General features: G+C 37.7%; 1 protein-coding gene across 1 annotated transcript; it reads left to right on the top strand.

Annotated features, from left to right (window-relative positions):
- Positions 1-628: 628 nt before the first annotated feature.
- Positions 629-25,094, top strand: LOC127450647 (nuclear distribution protein nudE-like 1-B). The gene is made up of 9 exons (XM_051714916.1): positions 629-775; positions 10,661-10,755; positions 16,204-16,357; positions 20,612-20,760; positions 20,968-21,104; positions 21,553-21,726; positions 22,142-22,233; positions 22,412-22,554; positions 23,893-25,094. The coding sequence occupies exons 1-9, from the start codon at positions 644-646 to the stop codon at positions 23,981-23,983; spliced, it is 1,167 nt and encodes a 388-aa protein (XP_051570876.1). The 5' UTR covers positions 629-643; the 3' UTR covers positions 23,984-25,094.
- The last annotated feature ends 2,830 nt before the right edge of the window (positions 25,095-27,924 follow it).

Here is a 27,924-nt window from a genome sequence, read left to right as displayed (position 1 = left end):
ATGATTGATAGATAGACAGACAGAGAGACAGACATATGATAGATAGATAGAGACAGACAGATAGACAGATGATAGATAGACAGACAGAGAGACAGACAGATAATAGGTAGATAGATAGATAGATAGATAGATAGATAGATAGACTGAGATAGACAGATGATTGATAGATAGACAGACAGAGAGACAGACAGATGATAGATAGATAGAGACAGACAGATAGACAGATGATAGATAGACAGACTGACAGAAAGACAGACAGATAATAGGTAGATAGATAGATAGAGACAGATAGACAGATGATAGATAGATAGAGAGAGACAGACAGATGATAGATAGATAGACTGAGATAGACAGATGATTGATAGATAGACAGACAGAGAGACAGACAGATGATAGATAGATAGACAGACAGAGAGAGAGACAGACAGAGAGACAGACATATGATAGATAGATAGATAGATAGATAATCTGACAGAAAAAATAGAAAAGAGTAAAACATAAGCAGAACAGACAGACAGACAGATGATAGATAGATATATAGACAGACAGACAGACGTCCGTTTCGGATTCAGAAGAGCTTTACTGGCAACATTAACAAGAGTATGTCTTTCAGAAGTGCCGCTAACGTCGTCACAATGACGCAATGACGCGATGTCGTCATCTTTACCGGAAGCTGCCGAGGAAAATCACGGTGGAGTCGCGTTGGCATTTTGATCAGCCGCTCGAGCGCACGGGGAGAGTCTGCTCGCTAACTGCAGTGACACGACATGATAAGGTAATATCTAAATGGTTTTAGACAACTTCACACTTCGTGTTCAATGTGTCAGTATAGATTTATAATTGAAAAGAACTGGAGGTTTATTTTAAGCTGTCATTTACTGACCGACGGAGAGCTGCCGAAGTCAAATTTGAACTGTGCCGTTTTCGTTTGTCATTCTGTCAAATATTCTTTCGATGAACAAATGAAACTGTCTGTCGCTGGGTTTGACAGTTATTGTGTAAATGATATATTGACCTTTAGACGCAAAGGCTGGTCACATCACGCTGGCCTGTCGGGCTAAACAACGTTTAGTAATTTGACATAATTTAATTTTGGTCAAGTGACGCCATAACCTGTATGAAAAATACCAAAATGTGAAGTTAAAGGTGGCTGAAAATATACATCAAAAACACTGTCTGAATTTACTGTACAACATTTTGTTATATTATGGGGTCTTGTTTAAGATGCTGTCATCTGGCGTCATATCTGTCTTACACCATACCGCTTTTATAATTAAAACCCAAAATGTTACATCATACACATTATATAGATTAAGGTGTTTTATACAGGAGAGATACATTAATGCATGTTCAGTGTTGAGTGTAGTCTGATTACAAACTTTTCTGTGAAAATAGTTTTAGAAATTAACAAAAGAATTAAAGTAATTAATATGAAGTGTCTGTAATGTAATATGATCCATTTTAGAAAAGTAATTTGTAGTGGATTACTATTTGTGAGTAATTTGCCCAACATAAATCATAAAGTTTATTACTAATACATTTTGAGATATTACCTATTGACCTGTTTCCTGTGATGTCACTGTATGACCGCGCCACCATGTTTGTGACCAATATTCCATATACCTTCTTTGTCCTCCGCTGTGGAATGCAACAAAAACTTCTTCAGGAGTTAAAAGCAGCTCCTAGGTCAATAAGCATGATGTATAAAACATTACTAAGGTGAAAATAAATATAAGGTCACTTCTTGAAAGCAGTCCAGATAACTGAATAGTTGCACAGCTTCCATCCCTTAATCCTTGAGGAGGTGCCTTGTATATTTGGTGTGTTACCCAGCAGGGTGGTGTGTGCTGGATTGTGATTCTGGAAATAATGTCATCCCTGAATAGAAAAAATAAAAAAGCTCTGGCCTCTCCTCAGAACCTCTGACTGTGCTCAATAACCGGCAGACACTGTAGGTTGCAGGAACTGTTGCAATAGACAGGAACCATCCCACTTTCCTGTGGTGCAGGACATGCGCTTTGAGGCCGAACAGATGGCCGTACTGTCAGGAGTAGGTTTGGGTGGGGTGAGGAACTCTGAGTGGTGACTTAAGACTTTATAAATGACCACAACTGAAATGACATCAGCTTAGGAAAACAAAGATTTGTCCCATTCTGCTCCAATGTAGTGAGCCATCACTGATTTGGTGTTTGATGGCTTGACATGTGCTGTGTTTCTTTAAACAATTTTTTTTTAATCACTGCTTCTCTCTGGGGGATGGTTTTACATTGGTGCACACTCCTCACAATCTCTTTTAAAAATGTCTAAAAACAATCCGTTTAATAATGTAATCAGATAACACTTTACAATAAGTTTGTATTCATGTACTTTAGCTGACTGCATTCATTAGTCTAACATGAACTAACAATGAACAACTCTCAGGCTGAACAGCATTTATTAATCTTGGTTAATGTTCATTTCAGTGTATACTAATACAGTTTTTAAGTTAAAAGTTGTATGTTCTAACATTAGTTTATGCATTATGAACTAACAATAAACAGTTGAATTTATAGAAGCCAAGCTGAAGAAATGCTGTTAAAAATATTAATTGTAAATTCGTGATGCCTAATGCTTATACTAAATGTTACCAAATTGAACCTTATTTTAAAGTTTTAATGCTAATATCTACAAGGTTCCCACGGCGGTCATGGGGAACGTTTATATTTTCAGTCCCAGGCCTGGAAAGATGTGGAAATTTGTTATTATTAAGATAAAGAAAATTTGCTCGGCTCTAAAATATTTAGTCAGCTAGATGCACCGATCAGCCACAACATTAAAATCACCTGCCTAATATTGTGTAGGTTCTATCTCAGAATAGCATTCAGACATGATATTTTTCTCACCACAATTGTACAGAGTGGTTATCTGAGTTACCGTAGACTTTGTCAGTTTGAACCAGTCTGGCCATTCTCTGTTGATCTCTATTCTGAGATGCGGGTTGGCGCAGTTTTGGCGGCACAAAGGGGACCTACACAATATTAGGCAGGTGGTTTTAATGTCGTGGCCGATCGGTGTGTGTGTGTGTGACACACACACAGTTGAAGTCAGAAGTTTACATACACCTTAGCCAAATACATTTAAACTCAGTTTTTCACAATTCCTGACATTTAATCGTAGAAAACATTCCCTGTCTTAGGTCAGTTAGGATCACTACTTTATTTTAAGAATGTGAAATGTCAGAATAATAGTATAGAAAATGATTTATTTCAGCTTTTATTTCTTTCATCACATTCCCAGTGGGTCAGAAGTTTACATACACTTTGTTACTATTTGGTAGCATTGCCTTTAAATTGTTTAACTTGGGTCAAACGTTTTGGGTAGCCTTCCACAAGCTTCTCATAATAAGTTGCTGGAATTTTGGCCCATTCCTCCAGACAGAACTGGTGTAACTGAGTCAGGTTTGTAGGCCTCCTTGCTCGCACACGCTTTTTCAGTTCTGTCCACAGATTTTCTATTGGATTAAGGTCAGGGCTTTGTGATGGCCACTCCAATACCTTGACTCGGCATGTCATTCTTGATTGGCAGCATTACATGAAATGCACTGCAGAAGAACAAAAAACAAAGGACAATCCTTCTTTTAAGCACACATTGTAAGTGGAGTTTATATCAGTGCATGAGTCTTCATTAAGTTATGCTTATTGTTTCTAAGGTAATAGTTTGGTTGTTTTTGCCAATTTAAGCAGATTACTAGATCTGTGTTAAATATGTAAAGCTATTTTTAATATCAGCTCCTGTTTTTTACCTCTATGTTGGTGTGCAGTCGACACACTATAGGAAAAAAGATAGATCTGCTGTATTTTACTGAAGTCAACAGATATGTAGACATGCTTTTTTATACATGAAAACGTACGTTATTGAAACTCATAATTATTATAAGACTCTAAATGTTGCAATTATTTTGCAGTACTTGAATCTTTAAAATACTAGAAATATTAAAAGTAAATAATACATATTAGGGATGGGCACGAGTACTCAGGTACTCGGACGTGGCAGCAATGATCAATCATGAAAACGATGATTGATGGTGATCATGCATGATGTGACTTTTCACTTAATTCGGAATCCAGTGACAATTACCTGACAACTAAACACAAACGTTGTCAAAGAGGGAGCTTATTTTTAATTTTGAGATTGATTACGATGTGATTTTGAGGGGTACATTGATTGTCAGAGACATCTCATAGCAACCAAACTGATATACAACGCTGCAATGCTGTTGTTACGATAATCAAAAGAGAGTGTAATTAACCGTGTTTTGAACACCTGTCTCTGCAAAATGTTTGCTAAACACGTTTTATTATCATTTAATGTAAGAACTTTGACTCCTTAATGGACATTATTTAATAAAAGTGAACGTTTGTCACTGACTGTAAACCTCCCTGCCCTGGGTGGCGTCAAGTTTGCGTGATGTAACACACACCTGCATCTCGACGAAATGAATGAAGATTTCCGCACGAGTTTCTAATTTAGATGTCCGATATAAAGTGTCAATCCGTTGCACTTTCCCCAGTTGAAAGGTGGAAATTCCGACTCTCCGAGTTGAATGGAATGCTTCATGAATCGCAGCAAACACAATACGGAGCATCGAGGCTTTCCCCACAAGAGCGAACACTTGGATACACGCACACACACACAATTACACACACACACACACACACACAATTACGCACACACACACACACACACACACACACACACCAGGCAGTAAGGCAGTGAGGCAGTGGACTCAACGTGCTGAAGCAATGCATATACAGCAGGCGAGTGTTTCAAACACTTTGACAGAGCGCAGCTAAATGGAACGGAATGCAGCGTCTTCAAACTGAACTTCAACTTAACACGCATATTAAAAATGCGATGGTTATGACGTCTCCTGATAAGCCAAATGCGATTTGAAAATAGACGGTTCAGATAGTCACTAAAACAACTGGTGTGTGCTTACAAAGATTACTACGGTAACCTGAAGGAAGAACATACAGACGCGCATTGTGCACATTTTTTCCGAGCTGGGCAGTGAATCTTCACATAATGACAAAATATGATACATTATATTTTGATTATGCAATATTTTGTACATTTTGTAACATTTTATTTTATAACAGCCTATAATGATGAATAGACAATACACTGGAACAATAAGACACAATGCAGCAGCTATAGACATTTGTCAGACATGTTATTATATATAAAGTTATGAACCTGTCATTGCCCCTCAAGTACTCGACGAGTACTCGAGTAATTAGTCCGAGAACTCGAGTTGACAAAATGACCAAAATGCCCATCCCTAATACGTATATATTAATGTAATACTTATATCATACTTATATCACAGTATATATTAATATATATTAATACTGCACTGTAAGTGTTGGGTCTGTGCGAGCCACTTACTCGGCTGTTTCACAGCTGTTTCCCCCCCATTTTTAAAATGACTGCTCTGCCCCTGGGTCATTGTCCATTTGGAAGACCCATTTGCGACAGAGCTTTAACTTCATGGCTGATGTCTTGAGATATTGTTTCAATATATCCACACAATTTTCCTCCCTAATGATGCCATCAATTTTGTGAAGTGCACCAGTCCCTCCTGCAGCAAAGCACCCCTACAACATTATGCTGCCACCCCATGCTGCTTAAAGGCACAGTTAACTTAGTGTATGTAAACTTCTGACCCACTGGAATTGTGATAGTCAATTTAAAGTGAAACAATCTCTCTGTAAACAATTGTTGAAAAAATTTACTCATGTCATACACAAAGTAGATGTCCTAACGACTTATTTTGAAATGTCTGCGCTCCAAGCTATGAACACACTGACGGATGATTCGCTGAGAAGATGGCCAAGTTCGAAATGTCATACTATGATACTACTCCTACTATTTCTGTCATAGACAAACATGGCAGAAGTAGTAAGAATAGTATGGGTAGTATGCCATTCTGAACTCAGCTAGTGACTCTGATTCAAACTGCTAATCTGAGCTTCTGAGTTCACTATACACCCTCAGTTCTTTTCGGGTGATTCATAAAGACCCGGTTCAAAAGAGTCATTTGTTCACGACTTACGTGCTTTCTGGGCTGTGAAGGGCTCGGAGCATACGCTGGAGGAGCTGAACACGCAGCGCCAGCGGAGCCTTGAGCCCTGATAGGTCCAGGGGTGGGAGTGAGGTTCAAAGAGGGGTAGTCTTTGAGCCAGTGCTTGCAGTAGATGGCGGTAATGCACTATTTTAGCTTTCGAACAACCATTAAAAAAGAAAGAAGACGACGACGACTCTCTCACACTGGGTTTGTCATTGCTTGTGGTGCAGCGAGCTCATCACAACAGAATGGGTAAAAAGTGGCTCGAGACACATTGGTGGTGCGCGCTGTAAAGATGTATTCAATAACTCACAAGATGATATCTGACGAAACTGCATATGAACACACACAACCCGACTGTCGCCAGTGGCAACTAGATTTTAAATTATTGTTGCAATCAATTATTTTTAGTGCCATTTGTGATCATTTTAGTCACAGTCTGGAGCCCTGAATGGCCAGACTGGTTCAACCTGACAAATTCAACGGTAACTCAGATAACCGCTCTGTACAGTTGTGGTGAGAAGAATACTGCCGTGCAAAGGCAAAAGGCCGTAACTTCGTTTTTGGTCGAAAATGAGTTATTGATATTTTTGAGACTTTCAAGACCTCCTTTATCATGTGGATAAGTATCTTGAGTCAATTTCGTTGTTTTTTCGAGAAAATAATGGGTTGTCTTAACAGTAAATTCCAAAAGCCCAGGAGAAACCAAGGCAGAACTCCGCAACTCCAATTACCGCTCTTTGACTTTGTTTTGGAACGCTCAAATTGAGTTAGGGTACTCTGCCTTTGTTTAGCCGTGCGTCAAAATGAAGTTACTGTGCCGGCATGGAGTTACTGTACTCTGCCTTTGGTTTTTCCTTAAAGTTTACCGCGTTTAAATTACGGTGTAGCCTGTGTACTGTCATACATCTGTCATTGAAGCAATCTGACACACACGATACCTGAATAAAAGTGTAGTAAACAAATATTGTTGAGTGTTTTTCTATAGCGTTTAAGGGAAAATGATGGTTGAGATGGCTTTGAAATGCCGACATCAAGGTCAAGGTAAGAAAGTGTGTAACACAAAAGATGCATTAAACAAACTAATTAGATAGATCGCAATCTACTTCATTTAGCTAGCTAGCAGCCTATAGCATAAATAGGCTACTCGGCTATCCAATGAATAGGCTACCAAACTGCTCCATATAACAAAGCACTGTAAACAAGCAAAGACTAGATAACTTGCCAGCAATAAGTAATCGTAAATATTCTCAAAGTTTTTTTTTTTTTTTTCCATAATGCAGATTATTCAGTCAGTGCCAGCCTATCAGTGACAGCTGTCAACATCAGTGTCAGTGAGTCTGGGGCTGCCCACTAGTTGCACGAATGTGGACTCGAATGCCATGACAGCGTAGCATGTAGCATGATCACACATAAAATCATTAGTAACAGTTCGCAATTAAATCTGTCCTACCTTTTCTAGTAACCCGATAAAATCCATGGCAATGATCGTCATCGCAGATGTTTAATCCACAACAATCCACAAGCATTCTGATTTCTGAGCATTATTCCTACTTGCTGCCGTTCACATCAATCCACAAGTCGATCTTTTAGGCTAGACTACTTTCATTCAATTCGATGTAAAAGCACTTAGGCTAACTTATGTCTTGTATCCTTTTATGTTAGTGAACACTGCAATAAATAAATTGGTTTCAAAACGATATCCAACCACATGTATAACTTTTTGTCTGGATGTCAGTTACGGTCAGATTCAGAAAAACAATTAATATAGACACATACTCTATATTATAACCAGTCAGAGAGCTGTGCATTGGAGCATGGTAGCTAAATTTAACCCTTGATTAACCAGCTGTGGCACTAACTTATAGGCCTGTGGCTGTATTTATTATCTCTTATTCCAATCCCATGCATTTTAAATTTGTACATGATTTGTTATATCTTTGCATTCCATTATTAATTAAATGATTATGTTTACTCATTAGAAATATGCTTATCTTGTATTTATTCATATAATTAAGTGTCACCTATCTGCAGTCAACCTGTTAGTTTTGCTGTACACCAATTGAAGATATTTGTTACCGCTTTGGAGGTATGTGTCATGTCTAATGTATTAAAAATGCCATCAGAATACAACCAAAGCACAGGATAGCAATAAGTACATGGCTATAAATAATTGTAAATCATCCAAAATAAATGGCATGATCACTAGATTTTATACAGGTGTTACTATAATGATTTTGTAAATGGTGATCAGCAACAAAATATTGATAATGTGGAAGTTACTGCCTTTTGCCTTGGCATGAATTCTCACTTTTTGCAGACAATACAAAGGCAGAGTACAGTAACTTCAAAATAGGGGTCAAAAGTAAAGTTTGAGCTCAAGATATTTTTATGTAGATAAATTGCATTACTAAAACATCTAATTGCCAGATTTCCAGTGTCCTACCTATAATACATTTGGCTGGACAACTAAAAAACTTTAAAGTCATTTTTCTCAGTTCCACACTCTAGCGAGTTAAGGTCTTTTGCCTATTCTGAGATGCGGGTTTGTGCTGTTTTGGCGGCACGAGGGGGACCTAATCAATATTAGGCAATTGGCTTTAATGTTGTGGCTGATCGTGTATTGCTTAAATCTTTGTGTAAAGTGCAACTTGCCCAAAAGCCAATGTTAAAACATCAGTCCGTCCATTGAGGGTCTTTTTGTAGAAATTTGTACACTAATACAAATTAAGCAGGTTATAATTATTTAAATCTAGTAGGTAATTCAAACAATACCTGACATGAAACTAGAAATCCAACTAGAAATCTCAAATTAATTTCCAAATAATAATTAATTTCCTAATCCAGTAATCACAAACAGTTGGAAAGGTCATGGAAATTCATTTATTGAAAAAGTGTGGGAACCATGTGAAAAACAATATGGGAATTGATCTCATGCTATCGCTCATAGGATTGTTAGGTTGTTTCAGTTTGACTTCCTTTAAGGCTAAAGCTGTTTCAAACTGTATGGCAGTCCCTCTTAGCAAATGGTAATTTACAGTGGGAATCTGTTTTAAGCATGCAGATAATCTGAAGCGCTGGCTCATATGATGCTTACAAGAATGCAAAGATCAGATGTGTGGAATACTCCTTACTTCTTTTGAAGATGGACCTGCTGTTCTGCTGCTACTAGTTGAGTCAGTGGTGGCTCAGTGGTCAAGGCTCTGGGTTACTGATCAGAAGGTTGGGGGTTCAAGCCCCAGCACTGCCAAGATGCCACTGTTGGGCCCTTGAGCAAGGCCCTTGACCCTATCTGCTCCAGGGGCGCTGTATCATGGCTGACCCTGCACTCTGACCCCAGCTTAGCTGGGATATGTGAAAAAAAAGAATTTCACTGTATATGTGCAAATGTATAACATGTGATAAATAAATACAATTATTAAATTATTAATTATTTGAGTCACTGATAGAGGCCCTGCGGAAAGTTTGGGCTCTCTGCTCTTCATCACGTCAGGACTAATGAGCGGTTGCACGCAAAATGACCTCCGAAAGGAGTTAATTGAGAGAAAACAGAGACTGGTTTCAGAGAAACACTGAGAGATCCTGTGCTGCTCAAAAAAATGATGTCCCAAAACAAAACCAGGATTGATGAAGAATGTTAATGAGGGGGTCATTTTCAGTCAAACGAGAGTTATGGAGGCATATAAATGTCCAAGAAAATATCTTTTGACATTAATCTCAATATCAGTGCGTTTTTTAGCAGTGGAAGTGCTGCATTGTTGTCTTTTCATGATAAATGGTTTCATATTTGACCTCCATAAGATAGTTAGGGATAGTTCAACCAAAAATGAAAATTCTCTCATTATTTACTCACCCTCATGATATCCCAGATGTGTATGACTTTCTTTCTTCACCAGAACACACTTGAAGAAAAGATAAATACCTACTGAGCTAAGATATTTTGTCTATTTGTCTTCAAATGTGAAGAAAGTCATAGGTGAGTAAATAATGAGATAGTTCACCCCAAAATGAAAATTATCCCTTTGATACTCATTCCAGGTCATTCCAACCCTGTATTTCCTTCCATGAAACACAAAAGGAGATCTTGGCAGTCAAGTTAAAATCAGTTCAGCTTTTAGAAATGCATCCCATGTTTTTCTCCATTTTGGTGCGCTCCATCTCTCTCTCTCTCTCTCTCTCTCTCTCTCTCTCTCTCTCTCTCTCTATATATTTTATTTTATTATTTTTTTTGCAAGAACGCGTTCTTTGTGAATGCCTCATTTTGTCTTCAAAGACAACAAGCGAGACCATATAGATCTTTTCTGTTACAGTGAATGCTAAAGGCCACAGCCTGAATAATTGTGTGTGTAAAGGGCTGAGGATGTATTGTGAGTTTGATAAAGGCCAAGTAAATAGAAGTGCTTTTGGACTGTCAAATGAGGACATTCACCATGGGCCCTCAGCCTTTGATCTGCTTGGGGTTGTACAGGGACAAAACTGCAGGAGGAGCTGCAAATGAACAGACTCTGTGGGTCTCTCTCTCAGGACTGATCTAATTCTCATCTGCTTCTACAGGTCCCCATCATGGACACGGAGATGATGATGAAATTCTCCTCGAAAGACGAGGAAATTGAGTACTGGAAGAGCTTGGCTCTCAAATACAAGAATAGGTAAGTCATTAACTACTTTGTCTCTATCTCTGTTATATAATATATAGCAATCAGCTGAGCTTTTTTACAACGGTGTGCAATTTACCTCCATATAAAAGTCACGGGGAGTCATCAGTTTATGTTCAGATAAAGAATGTTCGAAAGTGTTTTTAGAATCAGTTTGGCAAGTTTCTCTTTCTCATAACCAGGATCACAAGGAATCCTCATATGCAGAACTTGCCAGAATTCAAACACCTGTCATTCACAAAGTTCTGGACATCCCCTGCCCATTGTTCCTTTTTCGGTCGATTCTCACGAAACTTGTCAAGAAAATGCCCTCGTCATAATTAGCCCAAATTAATGAAAAAAAAAAAAAAAAAGAAAGAAATGAAATAAAATAAAATTTTGCATTTCAATTTTTTTGCATTGTTACATTATTTTTAGGACACTTGCACACATTTACCCTGCTATTTGTATTACTGTAATGCATCCATATATTTAACTTTTGCTATTCCCGTTGTTTTCAATGATGATTGTCGTTACCGTAACACATTTAGTTTTTACAGAAAAAGAGTATTTCTCTTATGTATAAATACTTGACAATTTGAATATAATTGTCCCTAAAAATAGGCTTCGCTTTCTAAATACAAAATATAATTTCTTGTTTGTTTTTATTTCTTGACAGGTTTCGTGAGGCAACCTATTAAATATGTTGATATCTGATTATGCTTTCAGCTACCATATTAACACATTTTAACATGTTTAAATACCTTCCACAGATTTCCCCCTCAGTCAGTGCAGAAAATTTGAAAAAAGTTAGCAAATTCATATTAGTTGTTTTAACTCGGCCACATTTAATTTAATTTGGAAATGTGACTGACCGAGGCAAAAATGATCTTTTCTTTGTTTATGCCTACAACACAAGCCATGCAGCAGGTGATGAATGGCTGTAAATATTACTGTAGCACCTTTTGTCATGGAAAAACTGAGAAAATGCCACAACACACAGCCTTTCAATGGCCCTGACAAAAGAGCCACTGAAACACTGAAATTAGTCATCTTTTTGTGCCCCTTTACTGTTGCATTTTTACATTTGTTTCATATTTTAGAAGTCTTTGCCTAAATGTTGACATGAAAATGTACACATTAAACACAAACGGGTTACTTTACTAGTGCAAAATCAATTGACATTGATGCAGGCTTTTAAACATTTCAGCAATTCATGCCATTAAGAAAACACAGTTTCACAATTAACAGGACAATATAACTGAGCTAAATAACTGTCTCTGAGCATGGAGTATCAATAATCCATAATTAATGCAGGGTATTATAAACAGGACACATTAACTATTATTTAAAACACCCAACAGGTATGAAAACAATTTGATTGGTTAATGAATCTGTCAGTCTGACATTAGATGCTTATTCATTTGCACTTTTTAGGGATGGACCCTTTTCACACTTGGGGGTTTTGGAACAAGGAAATGTAAAAGATTTTAAGGGTAAACCTCGGTAGCACTGACTGGGAGACCACGGCAAATATATTTTTTGCTTACCATTTGTTCCAACTTCAAAAGAAAAACACCACTATTCCGTTTCCACTACTTTCCAAATGATGAAAAAAAACGGAGAGTGTTGGATTAAGACCGTCAGTCAGATTGCAAATTTAACCTCCTGAGACCTAAGTGCAACTGCTCTGTGCAATATTAATTTCCTTAACTAGCAGCACCTAATAAACATGCAAAAAAAAAAAATAGTTCTCCTAAAAAAATCCTCATATGTGGACAGCGGGACTAAGTTGTACATTTAAATAATACCAAGCTATATAACGTCAGTTTTTTTTTGTTTTGTTTTTTTTTAAATATTTTTATAATGTTGGTTATTGAGGTTTTTGAGACGTTTCAAACATTATAGCTGATTTATAGCTTTGGAACAATGTGTATTGCAAAAATCACAAATTTAAAAAACTATACAAAAAACTATTCGACTTGTTACAATGTTTTTTTTCTACTTTGGCAACAAAATTTCCAGCATCATCCAATCACTGCCAACCATGTTAAAATAAAATATAACATTATAAATTATGAATCTTTGTACTGATTATCATTGTCCCATGTCTGCCAAACATGTTGAGTGGTGCAAACATAATCTGAACTTTTGGTCGGATTTTAAGAGTGAATGCACTTAGCTGCATAGGAAAGCTATAGGATGCTCCCTTGCTCCCTATTTAGTGAATTACTTTACCTCCAGTGTGCTGTCTGTATGCACTGGTTTCAGAGCAATTTCATCCATATCCTACTTTCAGCCTCTGAAAGCAACATTTTTCAGATTTTGTATGAACCCACTGATTCTCAATGTGATAATGCACAGCAGATATAGGATTTCTATGGAAAAATAGCCCTTATAGTCCACGTTCGTGGTCGTTGTGTTTAACAGTGCACCGTTTCACATTAAATCAATTACATTTTCAAAATGGCATACCAGATGATGAAAGTAGAGACTAATCTTTTAACACAAACAGGTTTTAATGTAAAAACTAATGTAGTTTTGTTGATGTTTCTTCCAAAGACAAACTCCGCTGTGATCGGCAGCATGTTGTTTTGTCACGACTCTGTGCGTCAAAAGTTTAACCCTTTAATTACAGCCCATAGTGTCCTGAACTGAGATCATTCGGATTAAATTAAATTATGCATAGCATATAGGGGAGACAAAACACACAGTCCACGCATGAGGACGCGGGGTCGCACGAGGATAAAACTACAAAATGAAAACTCGTTTTTTAAAACGAATTCCAGGGTAATATCATAGAAAGTATAATGTTATAAATTTATACAAAATAATTTGAAAATTGCAAATATAAAAAGTTTGATATTTATGCTGCTAAATATAGCGGGAACACCATCACAGTCTGTGAAAAGGGTCCATTCACTGGAAATTCTGAAGGATGTATGGGGTTATTTTAAGACCTGTTACACCAGCAGACAAGGCTTTGCTGGCCCTGAAAACTCTCCACTGGATCTCTTTTCTCAGTGTTGTCCTGCTTATTTTGTAGGCACAAGTCCTGTTAACTGAAATTTTCCATAATTTACACAGAATTTTAAAAACTTAATTCACAATGCTTTTTAATCTTCCTCTAACAGCTCTTGATATTTAAACGGTTGTAGGATTGTTTCCCTTTCACATTGTGGATAGAAGATAATTATAAACAACATCTCTTTTAAAGAGAAAATAAGGCTTTAACTTCCTCAATTAACATTTGCGTTTTGTCTTAAGTCTTGAAAGGCTTCAGATGGCATAATGACATTAGCAGCTAAGTGAACATAGGGAGCAGCAACGCTCACTGGTTTTTATGGTGCATTGGGAATTTATTATGGAGTGAACATTTCAGTGCTCTGAAACAATTTTGAGAATGGGACAACCCAAGGCCCCCTGGCCAGTGCCCTGACTACTAAACTAGGGAGTGGATTGAGATGCCCCTTTAATTCTTGTGATATCACGTTAAAAGTAGTCAAGATTTTGATGTAAACGACAGCTCAGTTGTTGCTGGCACAAATGCTGACCGTGTGACTGGTGATGGTCTCCTCCACACCGCTGCTCTCAACTCTCACACTGACTCAACACGTGCTCACACTCCTTTGGGTTGTGGCACTTCTTCCCCAGAGCTTTGGTGGTGCACAGGAAGTGCTTAAATCCCAGGAATTTCCTGCTGAGGAAGGAGCAAAACATGCTTTCATGGAAATACTTGTTGATTCTACCTGATTCTGACTTTAAAACCCTTTAACTCGCTTGACAGAGAATCAAGACTTTTGTGTTGACTTTCTGAAATCAAGTTACAGGCATTACAAAGTTAAAACGAGGCCAATTTGCTCTTGATTGTTTTCTTTGTGTCTCTTTCTTTCTTTTAAGATCTTTAATACCAGGGCTTTTTTGTGGGACTGTATGATGAATGTTGAATTAAATAATCTTAATCATATTTAATGGTTCTTTACAAAGATAAGCATCAATTTTATTATTGCTTACTCTTACTTGAGTTTAGGTATTTGAACAAAGCCCTAACCATAAGTATTAAACTTTGGCACATATCACATCCCGCACAGATTATGCTATGGACATGATAACTAAAATCATGAGGTTTGTTGAGGAGAGTTGTGCATTTACTTTTTGAACTGATTTGATTAAGAATTAACGCATGACAGACGACAAAACTGGCAAAATAATCTCATAGACTTGTATACAGACTTCGTGGTGGGCTGTTTTGTCTTGGGCCCAGCAAGCAATCACCTAGCTAACACCCAGAAATCCCTAGCAACTGCTTAGCAATACACTATTTAAACAGTGAGAACACCTTAACAACCGCTTAGCAACTCTCTGGGAACCACTCATAACGCCCTAGCATTGTGGTGGCGAGTTTTGCATTAGCAAGTGCCACAGAAATGTTGTTAGTCTACTGTATATAATTGTCCTGTAATCTGAGTGTTTAGATCAGCTTGCTGTTGTCAAATGAGTGTTTTTATGGTTTGTTCTGAGGGAGCAGGCCACATGTGTCTGGTATATCAGCAAGGAAGGAGGACAGGGGATATGACCTGGGGTAAAGGGATATGTCCTGTCCAACTGTACCAAGTGGCCTCCGAAAACACTGTCTAAAAACAACTTTGAACATGTAGACAGTTTGTTGGGCTCATTTCCTACCACCAGACCCCCACTATTCCTTTAAAGCCTGGCCGTGACCTCTGACCTGCAGTGGACAATGTGAACATTTTGCTTTGTTTGCCAATGCGCAGATGCTTGCAGCAGATCTTCATAGCAAATGCACCTTTTCTGGGCCAAAATATTCACCCGACATTCACAGTTGTTTATTCAGAACAGAAGGGATGCTGAATTGTGCTGTGTCGTGGTTGAGATTTCTGGCATGTGATACAGTAGTTGGGTTGCAGGAAGGGTCCAAAATTAACACTCACCGAGTACCAATTGCGAGCAAAAATTGGCTTTGGCGAGTAAATGAAACTCATTTGCCATTTAACCATTATCTTTATTAGAAATTGCAAAATAATACATGGAATTGAATTGTAAGACTGATAATCTGATCCGTTCTGATGTAACTGATGCAAGCAGCTCAAATATAAGACACACAAAGAGTTTACCAAAGAAATCATTTGTCATATCTACATAAATTTAACCCCCATTGGCTGCTGTTGCAAAAAGTTAATTTTGGACCCTGGTTACAGGATGTCCTAGCTAAAGTTAGGTGTCACTTCCAGCCCTAGGACCTCCAAAGTAGCTCCAATCTGAATGGCCACAGAGCTGAGTGACTATAATGCATTATTCTCTAAAGCACCAGCTGTGGAGGCCTAAATGCTCGTAGCATGTCGCCTTTGTTAGTCTCGGTGTCAAATTGCATTCCATACTTAATGTGATGAATGTGCGGCCGCTGTCCCACTTGGCTGATTTTTGATGTGTGTGTGTCTGCAGTTATCATGATGCTCAGGAGGAGCTGCAGGAGTTCCAGGAGGGCAGTCGAGAGCTGGAGGCCGAGCTGGAAGCTCAGCTGGGTCAAGCGGAACATCGCATCCGAGACCTGCATTTAGAAAACCAGAGGCTGAAGAGTGAGGCAGAAACACTCAAGGTATAATGGTCCTGGTTCTTCAAGGGAACTTATGATGAAACAGGATTTCCCCTGCTCTTCCCAGTCTATCCAGACCATTGCTCTTTTGTAACAAGAGTTCAATGGACTATGCAGATATACTCCATAATATTCACAGAGCAAAGCTCTTTGCTCAGTCCAACCTGATCTTGGAAACTAAGTTACAAAACAGTTCAGAAAACCTCATAATGTTGAAGTGAGTCTTATGAAACTCATTAAGAAGGGTCGGTTATTGCCCTCAAAATCAAACCAAAAAACGAGACAGTTTGGCTTAAAGAATTTGAAGCTTTTTTTTAGGGCCATTAAGCTTTTAACAGTATGTCATTGGTTTTATTACAATGAAGCACTTTCCCCCGCAATTCACATTGGCGTAATGTGAAAAAAGTTATGTATTTGTTAAAGTATTTATGCATTATGACATTGGCTGACTGTCTTTTATTTATGCAGATAAATATAATGCAAAAATGTTCATTTTAATTGTATTTATTTTGGTGGGAATAAGGTATGATCTGGACATGTTTTCATGAGATTCACCCATTGATGTCACACCCATTAAATAATTGCATACAAAAGTGCATAGAAATATAAACTGTACACTGTGATTAGCCAGACAGAACAGAGATCATTTACAATATACCGTCTTTAAGGTACAGCATCTGAAACATACTGTTTTTTTTTTTTTTTCTCAGGTTCAGATAGAGGGTGTTAAATGGTCATACAAAATTAAATTACGACTGTTTTAGTGGGAAAATGCTACAAAAGAGTACAATATGGCCCCTTTTAAGTGTACAAAGATGTGTAAAACCTCAGGGATAACTCCTTTAGCATCTGCACTGTTCAGCTGTTTTATTTGTAAAGGATCAGCAGTGTGGCCACTGGGTTTGGCCATGAACATCGCTGTGTAATATGCAGCATGTCCAGTGTGTGAGCTGTTGAGGGTCTCACCTGATCCCTAGTGCACTGTAATTGGAACTCAGAATCAAGAGGAAGAAAATAGAAAGCTAATGACTCAGCAGAAAAGTTCATAAACATCACAGTTGTTCCTTGACGATCCAGACAGAAATACAGTATCCTTATAATAGCTTGGGCTCTGGAAGACATGGAACAGAGATTAATGATTTACACAGCTTGTTCTCAGAAACGAACGATTAGGCATTGCCCACTGACCTTGCAGTCATTCTGGGGAATCTGGGACACTCACCTTGTAGTCATTCTGGGGAATATGGGACACTCATTATTTTGCCATGATGCAAAACAGTATGCATATTTTGACTAATAAACATGAAGTGGATAAATTAGGTTAACTACAGGAGCAGTCAAAAGGATTGCCATGTCCACTGTTAAGGCCCACTCATGGAGAAGTGCTTCTTTGTTTTTCGTTCCGAGCCAAAAAGAAGTTCGAAACAGCTATGCAATGACAAACTGTTTGTGAACGTTCAGACACCACTGTGGGAGGCATTTAGAGGAGCATTTAAATATGAGGATGCTGAAGACTGCATGTAAAAGATAAACTAATATGACTCATTCTATGAGTAGAACTCACACAAGATCAGTAAAAGAAGCTGTTTTAACAACTCGATGATTTATAGTAATATATATGCAGTAGATGATGCGTAATTTGTAATGTTTACCTTTTGCATTCATGGATCTAATGCGATGATAACACTGTATGCAGCCATATGATGCACCGGTTACACTCTGTTATTGTAATTTATGACTGATATTACTGCAAAGATGAGTGTATAAAAGAATATTAATGGGTAGAATACAGACAAAAGAATGACGATAGGCATATCTTACTTTGGGCAGATCTGTGAATGGCTTTCGGCTGCAGACGGCACATGAGTGAAGCAGTATATCAAACAACAGAGTGAATGGGCACTTCAAGAGTATTTGAGTAGATTTAATTCCTTTTGTAGACTAATTAAACAAAATAAACCGCATGACATGTTCTTGGAAAATGTCTCTACACGAACCATCGTACAGATGCAGGTAAGTTTGCACCAGCTCGCTAGTAATTCTGCACACCGGTGTGTTCATGTTGACTGATCTTAACTGACTGAAAAGGAATTAGCTGTCGGCCTCAAAGAAGGTGGAGCTCCAGGTCACGCCTACCGATGACGTTGACCAATAGCAGTAAGAAGGTGTTTAGCAGCGGTAAGAAGTTTTCCTATAAGCTGTTATGAACCAATGAAAAAACCTCAAACACCTTTTTGGAAAGAATTTGTTATAAAAGACGTCACACGTGTTCGTTCTTCGATTTCATAGGAATTGGCCTTTATGCCTCTTTTTTGCTCCTCTTTAAAGCAATAGTTCATCCAAAAATGAAAATTCTGTCATTGTCATCATCTACTTATACCCTCAACTTCCAAACCCTTATGAATGTCTTCCATGGAACACAAAAGGAGACGTCACAAGAGGCAGCATGTTCAAACTGCTCTTTTTCCATACAGTGAAAGTGAATAGAGACTGGACATGTTGAACTCCAAAAATGGCCATAAAGTAGCCATACGACTTGTGTGCTGAATTCAAAGTCGTCTTGAGTCATTCAATAGCTTTGTGTGAGTAAAAGACTAACATTTGTTATTTGCTCATGTCAAATAAAATGGAAAAACTTTGCCAGTTGGCCACATTATGCTTCGTTTGAACTGCAAGTCTGACTCTCATGAGTGTCTGACATGAGCGATTCAGATAATCTACAGATAAAAGTTTAGTAGACCGTCTACTTAAGAAAACCACTATTGCAACCTGCATGTTTTACCTCCGTGAAATATTTACCATCATATCTTTATTCCAGGATGCCACAACGTTTTTTTTTTCTTCTCTAGAATGACACAGAATGTGGAATATTCCTCGAATAAAGCCACCAAAATGAAAATAAGAGGGAAAAAATCCCTTTGTGTCTTGCCTGAGTGGGAGTCAGGGTCAGGGGTCATGATTAATTGTATTACTTTTTATCATGTTACTTTCCCTATAATTAAGCACTCTAAATGAACTTGATAAATTGGCAACCCTAATAAAATATAGTTTTAAAAACTATGCAAAATTCAGTTTCATGGTCAGTAAATTGTTATAATTGATCCTGTATTGGCAGTGTGTGGTAAAATGTTAAAGGGATAGTTCACCCAAAAATGAAAATTCTCTCATTATTTACTCACCCTTATGATATCGCAGATGTGTATGACTTTCTTTCTTGACCAGAACACATATGAATTATATTAGAAAAATATCTCAGCTCAGTAAGTCCTTAAAATGCCAGTGAGTGGCGTTTTCTCTTTTGAAGCTCCAAAAATCACAGACAGTCAGAATAAACATCATCCATACAACACCAGCTGTTAAATTAATGTCTTCTAAAGTTACACGATCAATTTTGGTGTGAAAAAGAGCAATATTTAAGTACTACTTTAAATCATGCTTCTGGTCAGCAGCAGTATGCGCGTGTGACGTAATCGCATTGGCATTTGAAAAAAGTGAGAACGTCACAGCTGGAAGAGCAGCACTGTTTTCAAGTGAGAAGGAGGAACGCTGTACAGCAGCTTGGTTGGTTTTTGGTTTCTTTACTCACAATAACTACATTTTCATCCAAGAAAAAAGTTTTAGTGCATCAAAATAAAGCTGATGGAGATAAAAAAGCCATTTGAATGGAAACAGGCAGAAGACGGCAAATTTCCTAAACTTTTAAAAACTTTTTTTTACGCTTCAATAACAAAATAGCATGAAACGTGGATGGAAACTAGGCTATATCCTGGATGTCTCAACCAAGTGGAGAAAGTGAGATTACATCGGTATCAAGGCAACACAAATATGTCACTCGACAGACCGCTTGGACTCCACCCTCTCGTGAAGCTTACCCTCATGTCGGATTATAGTTAAAAAGTACTTAAATATTGATCTTTTTTCACACCAAAAGAGATTGTCGCTTTAAAAGACATTAATTTAACTGCTAGAGTCGTATGGATGACGCTTATGTTGACTGTCTGTGAATTTTGGCGCTTCAAAAGAGAAATCTCCATTCACTTGCATTTTAAGGACCTACTGAGCTGAGATATTTTTCTGTTTTTCTTCAAATGTGTTCTGCTGAAGAAAGTCATAAGGTCACGAAAGAAAGTCACATCATGAGGGTGTGTAAATAATGAGAGAATTTTCATTTTTGGGTGAACTATCCCTTTAATTCCGGCCCCAGGTTGTGTGAGCTGGTGACTCAGACTGTGTCCCCCTTTGTCTCCCTGACTGCAGGAGAAACTGGAGCAGCAGTACGCTCAGAGCTACAAGCAGATTTCCATGCTGGAGGATGACCTGGTCCAAACGCGCGGCATCAAAGAGCAGCTGCACAAATATGTCAGGGAGCTGGAGCAGGCCAACGACGACCTGGAGAGAGCCAAGAGGTACACAAACACACATACTGAGTACCTGATATACCAGCTTTGTCTTTCTAAACTTGACCTAGAGTTCCTGCATTTCTAGACAACTTTTGTGCAAACAGTTTGGCTATAGCACAAGACTAGCTTGCATTTCACCAAGGTCTGACAAATCCATACCTAAAAACATAGCACAAGTCAGCGTATTTTAAATGGTTCTCTGGAATTCTACAGGGCCACCATCACATCTCTGGAAGACTTTGAGCAGCGGCTAAACCAGGCTATAGAACGGAATGCGTTCCTGGAGAGCGAATTGGATGAGAAGGAGTCGCTGCTGGTCTCGGTGCAGAGGCTGAAAGATGAGGCTAGAGGTAGTTTACTACAGACCACATTTCATTTTGCAGCATTGTCATTTAAAGAAATAGTGCACCCAAAAATGACAATTCTCTCATCATTTACTCCCCCTCATGCCATCCCAGATGAGAATGACTTTCTTTCTTCTGCAGACATAAATAGGTCCACACAATGCAAGTGAATGGTGGCCAATTGTTTTCCTCGCACATATTAACCAATTTTATGATGCTAGTAAACATAAAATGTAAATCTTAAGGCCATACTTTTGAAACGGTGTCTATTTTAATGTGTATTCCAGTGCTGTACCTTCACCATGTTATAAGTGTCGTACTGTAAATGTGTTTTTTACAGACGAAGATACATGTTGAAATGTTTGTCTCTGGTAATAGACAGAGCTGAATTTGTAATGAACCTTGCTTTTAGCTGCTGTTGGTGTATCAGTGCTAAATGTACTTGTTCTTGTAGACCTGAGACAGGAGTTGGCTGTACGAGAGAGGACGACAGATGTTTCCAGGATGTCGGCTCCCAGCTCTCCCACCTTAGACATCGATAAGATGGATTCAGCAGTGCAGGCCTCCCTGTCCCTCCCAGCCACACCCGTAGGGAAGACCATCGAACATCCTTTCATTGCTCCGAAAGGTAGACGCCCCCTTTTCCTGTTCAGCAGGTTTTTTAAGTATGGTCACTATGCAAGTTTTCTCTGCCCCTGCAAGGGCTGCTGTTTATAAGTTTTAAATAACAAAAAGTTATTCAAAATGCATAGTCTGCTGCGCTTTGTATTGAGTTTAAACTGAGAAGTTTAGTCAAGTCAAACGTCTTTTTGCTGCACAGATTTGCTGGTCAGAGTTCACAAAACCTCATTACATGACCAGTACAAAAACTTTACTTAAAGCATAGATTAAATGTCTGCGCAGTATGCGTTTGCACTCTCCCATGTTTCCATGTGTTTGAACTGAAGTGGACAAAACGCAAGTCTGTCCACCCCATAAATGCCTGCAGGAACATGTATTTTCACATTCATGTTGCCTTATTTTATTTTATTTTTTTTATGAAGCATTGACCAATGGCTATGGAAACTCCTCCCTCACACCGTCTGCACGGATCTCAGCCCTTAACATCGTTAGTGACCTTCTGCGGAAAGTCGGGGTAAGTTCTGCTCTTCAAGTGTAAAAACTATCCCTACATGAATGACACTTTCACATTCAGACTACAGAAGATGTTTGTAATACCTATCTGCTCAACAACAAGTTTAACACTAGATATGTACAAATGGAAAAAAACATGGGAGGTTTTTTTTTGTTTTTTTTTGTTTTTTTTTTTGCAGGCTCTGGAGTCTAAACTAGCTGCCTGTAGGAACTTTGCCAAGGATCAGGCAGCAAGGAAAAATTACACAGGAAATGGAAACCTCAGCAACAGCAGTGCAACAAAGTTCTCTCATTCACTGCACACTACGTATTTTGATAAGACGTAAGTGTTCGGAATTTCTTTTCTGGCTGCTTGTGTATCATTTATATTATCACTAGCAAAAAAGTATCAAAATGTACTTTGTGTTTAATTGGCCTTTGGGGTTGGGGGGGAGGGAGGTGGAGGGTTGGAGCAGGCATTCTTTTATAAAAACAAGAAAATGAATGAACTTTGAAAAATCCTTTTAATGACCTTTATTCAGTTGCAGGTAAAAATTTCTTGAAGGTTTTTTTTTTTTTTTTTTTTAAGTATTTAATTCACTGACAGAATTACCCAAGAATAGACATTACAATATGGTTATTTAATACATAAGAAAATTTGTATTGATTTTCCCAAACAATTTACTATATCGTGATATCGTTATCGTGATATAAAATTACTCGTATCGTGATATAAGATTTCGGTCATATCGCCCACCCCTTAACAGAGCATCACAGATGTGAGATAATGCTTAAATATAGTTCCTATAGATTTATTAGTAGTAGTACAGTGAATATTACATAACTATACTGTAGTGATATATTTCCGTCTTTTCCATTTTAAATTGAGCTTTTATTTTGGCAAAGCTTTTATTTTGAAATGTTTGTGTTGTTTTACAATAGCTTCTCACCTCCGGAAAAGCAGGTCGCTACATGACCCAATGTGATTATTACTGCAAAAGGCTGCTATTTACTAAAATAAAAATGTAGTCTGTATGTGCTTCTCACTACAAATTAATTGTATGTGAATTACATTTACATTTGTAAATGCTCTGTTCGCTGTCGCTGAATTAGCGCTCTGCGAGCTGTTATCTGCTACAAACAGACATCAATGCTCATAGTGGTGTTTTCCGTGTATGAGCCAAGGAGCTCTAAAACGAGTAGCTTGCATCAGCACAGCACCAGCTCCACATATTCACAAGCACACATTTGAAGTGCGCAGCACATGCAAACTATATATTTATCTCATTAAATCGCAGCCTTTGGGTTTTAATAATCACACTAGGACATAACATTTTCATTGTACACTGAATGTTTATGGAATGACATTCGTACGTTAGATGGTATCATTATTTTTATTTTTTCGTGTATCTGAGCATTTCTACGAGCATGAGTACTGAATATGAGCACTGTATTGGACCTCATTCTTATACCAGTATCGTAACGGGACATCCCTAATATAAATTTTATTTACATTGTCAATAATTTTCTATTTTATTACTATCGATGGGGCCCTAATATGAACCATTATTTTCTTTGAAATAGGAGCACCATGTAACTACCATGCTATATGGATATGGTTATCATTACCATTGTATTACCATCTGATGTCATGACATCTTCTCATCACTGTTCTTCACAGGACTATGAATGGGCTGGATCCCAGCACCCTGACCACCATGGCTTCCCCACGTGCCGTGTCCCCTCCCGGCATGCTCCCTCTCAGCGTATGAGAGACTTTCCCTGCAACCTCCATACAAGCCCGACACCCCATGAACATGGAGAGGACACTTGAAAGTGTGTGTGCCTGAGAGTATGAGCGTGTGTTAGAGAGACTGCTGAAATGACGTGCCTCACGCGTGTCTGACAGATACATGTCAGGCGCAAGGGTCTGTTCCTGTGACCGTGTGGCTCTGTAGACCTCAGTTCTGACGAGGTGTCAGCATTTCCCAGTTTTATCTTCACCTAAAGCCAGCAAAAGGACAAAGGTCTGCGTCAGACCACCGCTTCTGTACGAGTTCATTTTAGTGTGTTGCACAATTTAAATATGTTTAGCAGATGGAAAAAATTGTGAAAAAAAAATGAAAAGGGATTTTCTTTGAGGTGAACGTCACTGTATGTTGAGCAATGCGTGTGTGTGTTAAGGGCACGGTGGGGATCAGAAGTAAATCTAGACGTCCCCTCAGCCTTGAATGACTGAATTACATGTTCACTTTATCTGCTCAGTTCCATAATTCCTAAAACACACGTTTACTGGGTCAAGATTCCTCACGCTGCAAAGGGAATGATGGCATCGGCCTACACAAATACTGTTTGACTATAATTCTGCTTTGACTGTAAATCAATATCTGTGCAATGTGACCATCGTCACTTGAGTTGTCAGTGGATAAACCTCATTTCTATCCCATGTGCCTCTGGATCTGCTGTTGAGTTTGATATTCACTGTTTATTTATTTCACTTGAGGAGCGCAAGCCAACTTTTGTTTATCACAGTGTTTAAGTTCAGTTCTTTAATGGCAAACTTTAACATAAGTTATAGTAGCACTTGTTAAGTGTTAATTTTCTCATGTAGTCTTTGATTACACATAGTTAACATGCACTTTGTTGGCTATTTTGTTATATTTCATGTATATAGATTTGTAAACATAGCAGCAGTGCCCAGTTAAGTCTGTAGATACTAAAAGAGGGCCAATGAGCTGTTTAATTTATTTCAGAATGTTTATGGCATGTTTTGACGAGGAGTGAGTTAGTCTTACATACTGTGCATTGGTTTAAAATCATATATCAAGATGTAAAAATTGTCTAATATGTGCAAATAAATAAAAAGGGGGAAAAAATGTCAAGTGAAGGTTTCCTTTGAAATTTGCTTGATGAAATGAATAATGATAATTCAGCAAATTGTTATTTCTATATGCAGTTTTCTGGAAATATTAGGACATTTTTAAAGGAATATTCCAGGTTCAGTACAAGTTCAGCTCAATCGACAGCATTTGTGGCATAATGCTGATAACCACAACAAATTTTGTCTGACTCGTCCCTTCTTTTAAAAAAAAAAAAAAAAAAGTCAAAAATTGAGGTTACAGTGAGGCACTTACAGTGAAAGTGAATGGGGCCAATTTTTGGAGGGTTTAAAAGAAGAAATGTGAAGCTTATAATTTTATAAAAGCACTTACATTTATTCTTCTGTTAAAACTTGTATATTATTTGAGCTGTGAAGCTGATTAAATCATTGTTTACCAGGAATAGAGGGTTTACAGCATTATGTCTTCATGGCAACTTAATTGTAAAATTGGCTATAGCTTTACACAGAAAATGTTAGTAAGTGATTTTATCACACTAAAATCAACAAATTGTTTATGCCTTGTGGCTATACTTTTAAAATAGTTAATATTTTAACGTTCAAAATTTGGCCCCATTCACTTCCATTGTAAGTGCCTCACTGTAACAGATTTTTATATATATATATATATAAGAAAAGGAGGGACGAGTCGAAATTAGTTTTTGTAGTAATCAACATTAGACTATGCCACAAAATAAATGTTGTCGATTGAGCTTAACTTTTATTGAACCCTAAATATTCCTTTTTAAAGTGTGATTTGTAGGCCTGGAAAAGTCAGGAATTTCTGTAGCAAATATAATTTTTTCTAGTTAAGCTCAACTCGATAGACATTTTCACTAGGAATTGCTCTTTAGTAAATAAAAGTCCCTAGCTGATAATAATGTTTGTCTCGAGAGAAAAAAAAAGAAACATAGAAATTAATTAGTCAATGTGTGAGGAAACTATAGCTTATAAGAAATAGCCTAACATTAACATGCTTTCAATTATTTTATAGTTATTTTTATTTACAGTAATGAGGTGGACTGCACCGTTCTCAGTAACTTGCACAATCCTGTTTTGCTAATATTACATTCCAGCAACATTCACTGCTGCCCCCTTGTGGTTCTTTGCAGCTGTGACCCATCACGTGACTTTAAATGGGCGCGAAGGAGGTCCAGGTGGTATTCTTCATTTAACCCCCAGTCTGCAAAAGTTGCCAATTATTACTCAGTGGAAATTAGAAACATCCCTTCAACTGAAGCCTGTATGCAGATTTGTTAGAATTGTTTGCTAAATTCCAATGAAACACACAGCATTGGTGTTTGCTGTTGATAGACATTTAATATGAATCTGTCAAGCACACCTGCTGAAACAACACAGCCTAAGCAGGTTCGCTAGTCTAAGCTGGTCCAACTGGCTGGTCAGTCAGGTGGTTTTAGAGGGGTTTTGAACACTTTAGATGATCAGGCTGGGAGACCAGCTAGCCTCCCTGGGAGCTAAACCAGCTTGGCCAGGTTGGGAGACCAGCTAAAAATAATAATAATAATAATAATAATATTAAAAAAATGTTTTAAACTCCTCTACAACCAGCCTGACCAGCTATGGCCAGGCTAGGTGACCAATTGTTCAAAACGTTTACTAACTTTTTAAGTTCATATGTAAATTGCATCCACGCTCTTAACAAACATCACTTGTACAAACTTATTCTGTTTGTACTAAGTGTACAAAGTAAGCCGTACATTGAATGTCAATGTTGGGGACTTAAAATAGTCCAGGCTGTTTCAAAACATCTATTCTTGTCTGTCCCTAAGGTTGCCAACTCCCCCATATTAGCTGGGACGTCCCGTGTTATGGCTGAAATGAAGATGTACTATATTTGGTGGCAAGATGTTTGAGGGGTATCAAGCAAGGCGGGCCTTTTAACCTCAAAATGTATCCTTTCACTCAGGGCCAGTACTAAGGTACTATATTTGGGGGAGCATTTTGATCTTTAGGGCGGGCAAGTTGTTGTCTCTTCATTGGACCTGAAAGGGGTTGTCAGAAGTTTCTTGAAAACTGAACATGACAAATAAATATTTTGTTTCAAAATAAATGTGATAATTTCAGGGTTTCTCATTAGCTGCATAAATATGCAACATTAGTTATTAAATGTTACATTACATCAAATTACTCCAAAATCAACCTTTTTAGACATTGCCTACAATGACCTCGTGGATCAAGAAAATTTGCGACCAGCATTGCAATTTTACTATTATCAAATTCACCCCAAAATAAAAAATTATATATATATATATATATATATATATATTAATAAACTAAAAGCATGACCATGATTGATACTATTTTCTTCGGTTTAAAGTGTCAGTACACATTCAGCGAGCCTGTTCAATATACAAATGGAAAATCAAAAGTGCAATATGACAATATTAACAAAACAACTTTACATCTCAGGTTAACTGTATGGAAATGTTGTTCATTTAACTTGTTTTATAGAATCTACACTGAAATATATATATATATATATTTAGTTGGCTAAAATCTCTATGAATTCTTAATAACAAGTAATTAAATGCCCACATAAGTTCCTTTTGACCAAACAAACGTGCATAAATGATCCAAGCGCAAGGGCTTATGGGTATTCCCCACAACCTCAGTACTGAGTTAGTAGTACTTCAAATCTTAATTTTATGGATTTGTAAGCTAAAGAAGTTCAAGGACCTCACAATTATTCATTTACTTTATGTAACTCTGTAATTCACTTTAAAATTGATATTTTGTGTTGTACACATTAATGAGAATGAATTAGAGCTAAAAATGTTATAAATATGTACATTTCTGAGTAGAAGCTATTTATTT

The sequence above is a fragment of the Myxocyprinus asiaticus genome, chromosome 13 (genome assembly GCF_019703515.2).
Source record: "Myxocyprinus asiaticus isolate MX2 ecotype Aquarium Trade chromosome 13, UBuf_Myxa_2, whole genome shotgun sequence".
In the NCBI taxonomy this organism is placed as follows: Eukaryota; Metazoa; Chordata; class Actinopteri; order Cypriniformes; family Catostomidae; genus Myxocyprinus; species Myxocyprinus asiaticus.
This window is presented reverse-complemented; position numbering and strand designations above follow the sequence as displayed.

Coding starts and splice junctions, on each gene's coding strand:
- LOC127450647 (XM_051714916.1), top strand. CDS start 644: ATGACGCGATGTCGTCATCTTTACCGGAAGCTGCCGAGGAAAATCACG. Junction 10,756..16,203: donor GCTCTCAAATACAAGAATAG/GTAAGTCATTAA, acceptor GTGTGTCTGCAG/TTATCATGATGCTCAGGAGG. Junction 22,234..22,411: donor ACCTTCTGCGGAAAGTCGGG/GTAAGTTCTGCT, acceptor TTTTTTTTGCAG/GCTCTGGAGTCTAAACTAGC.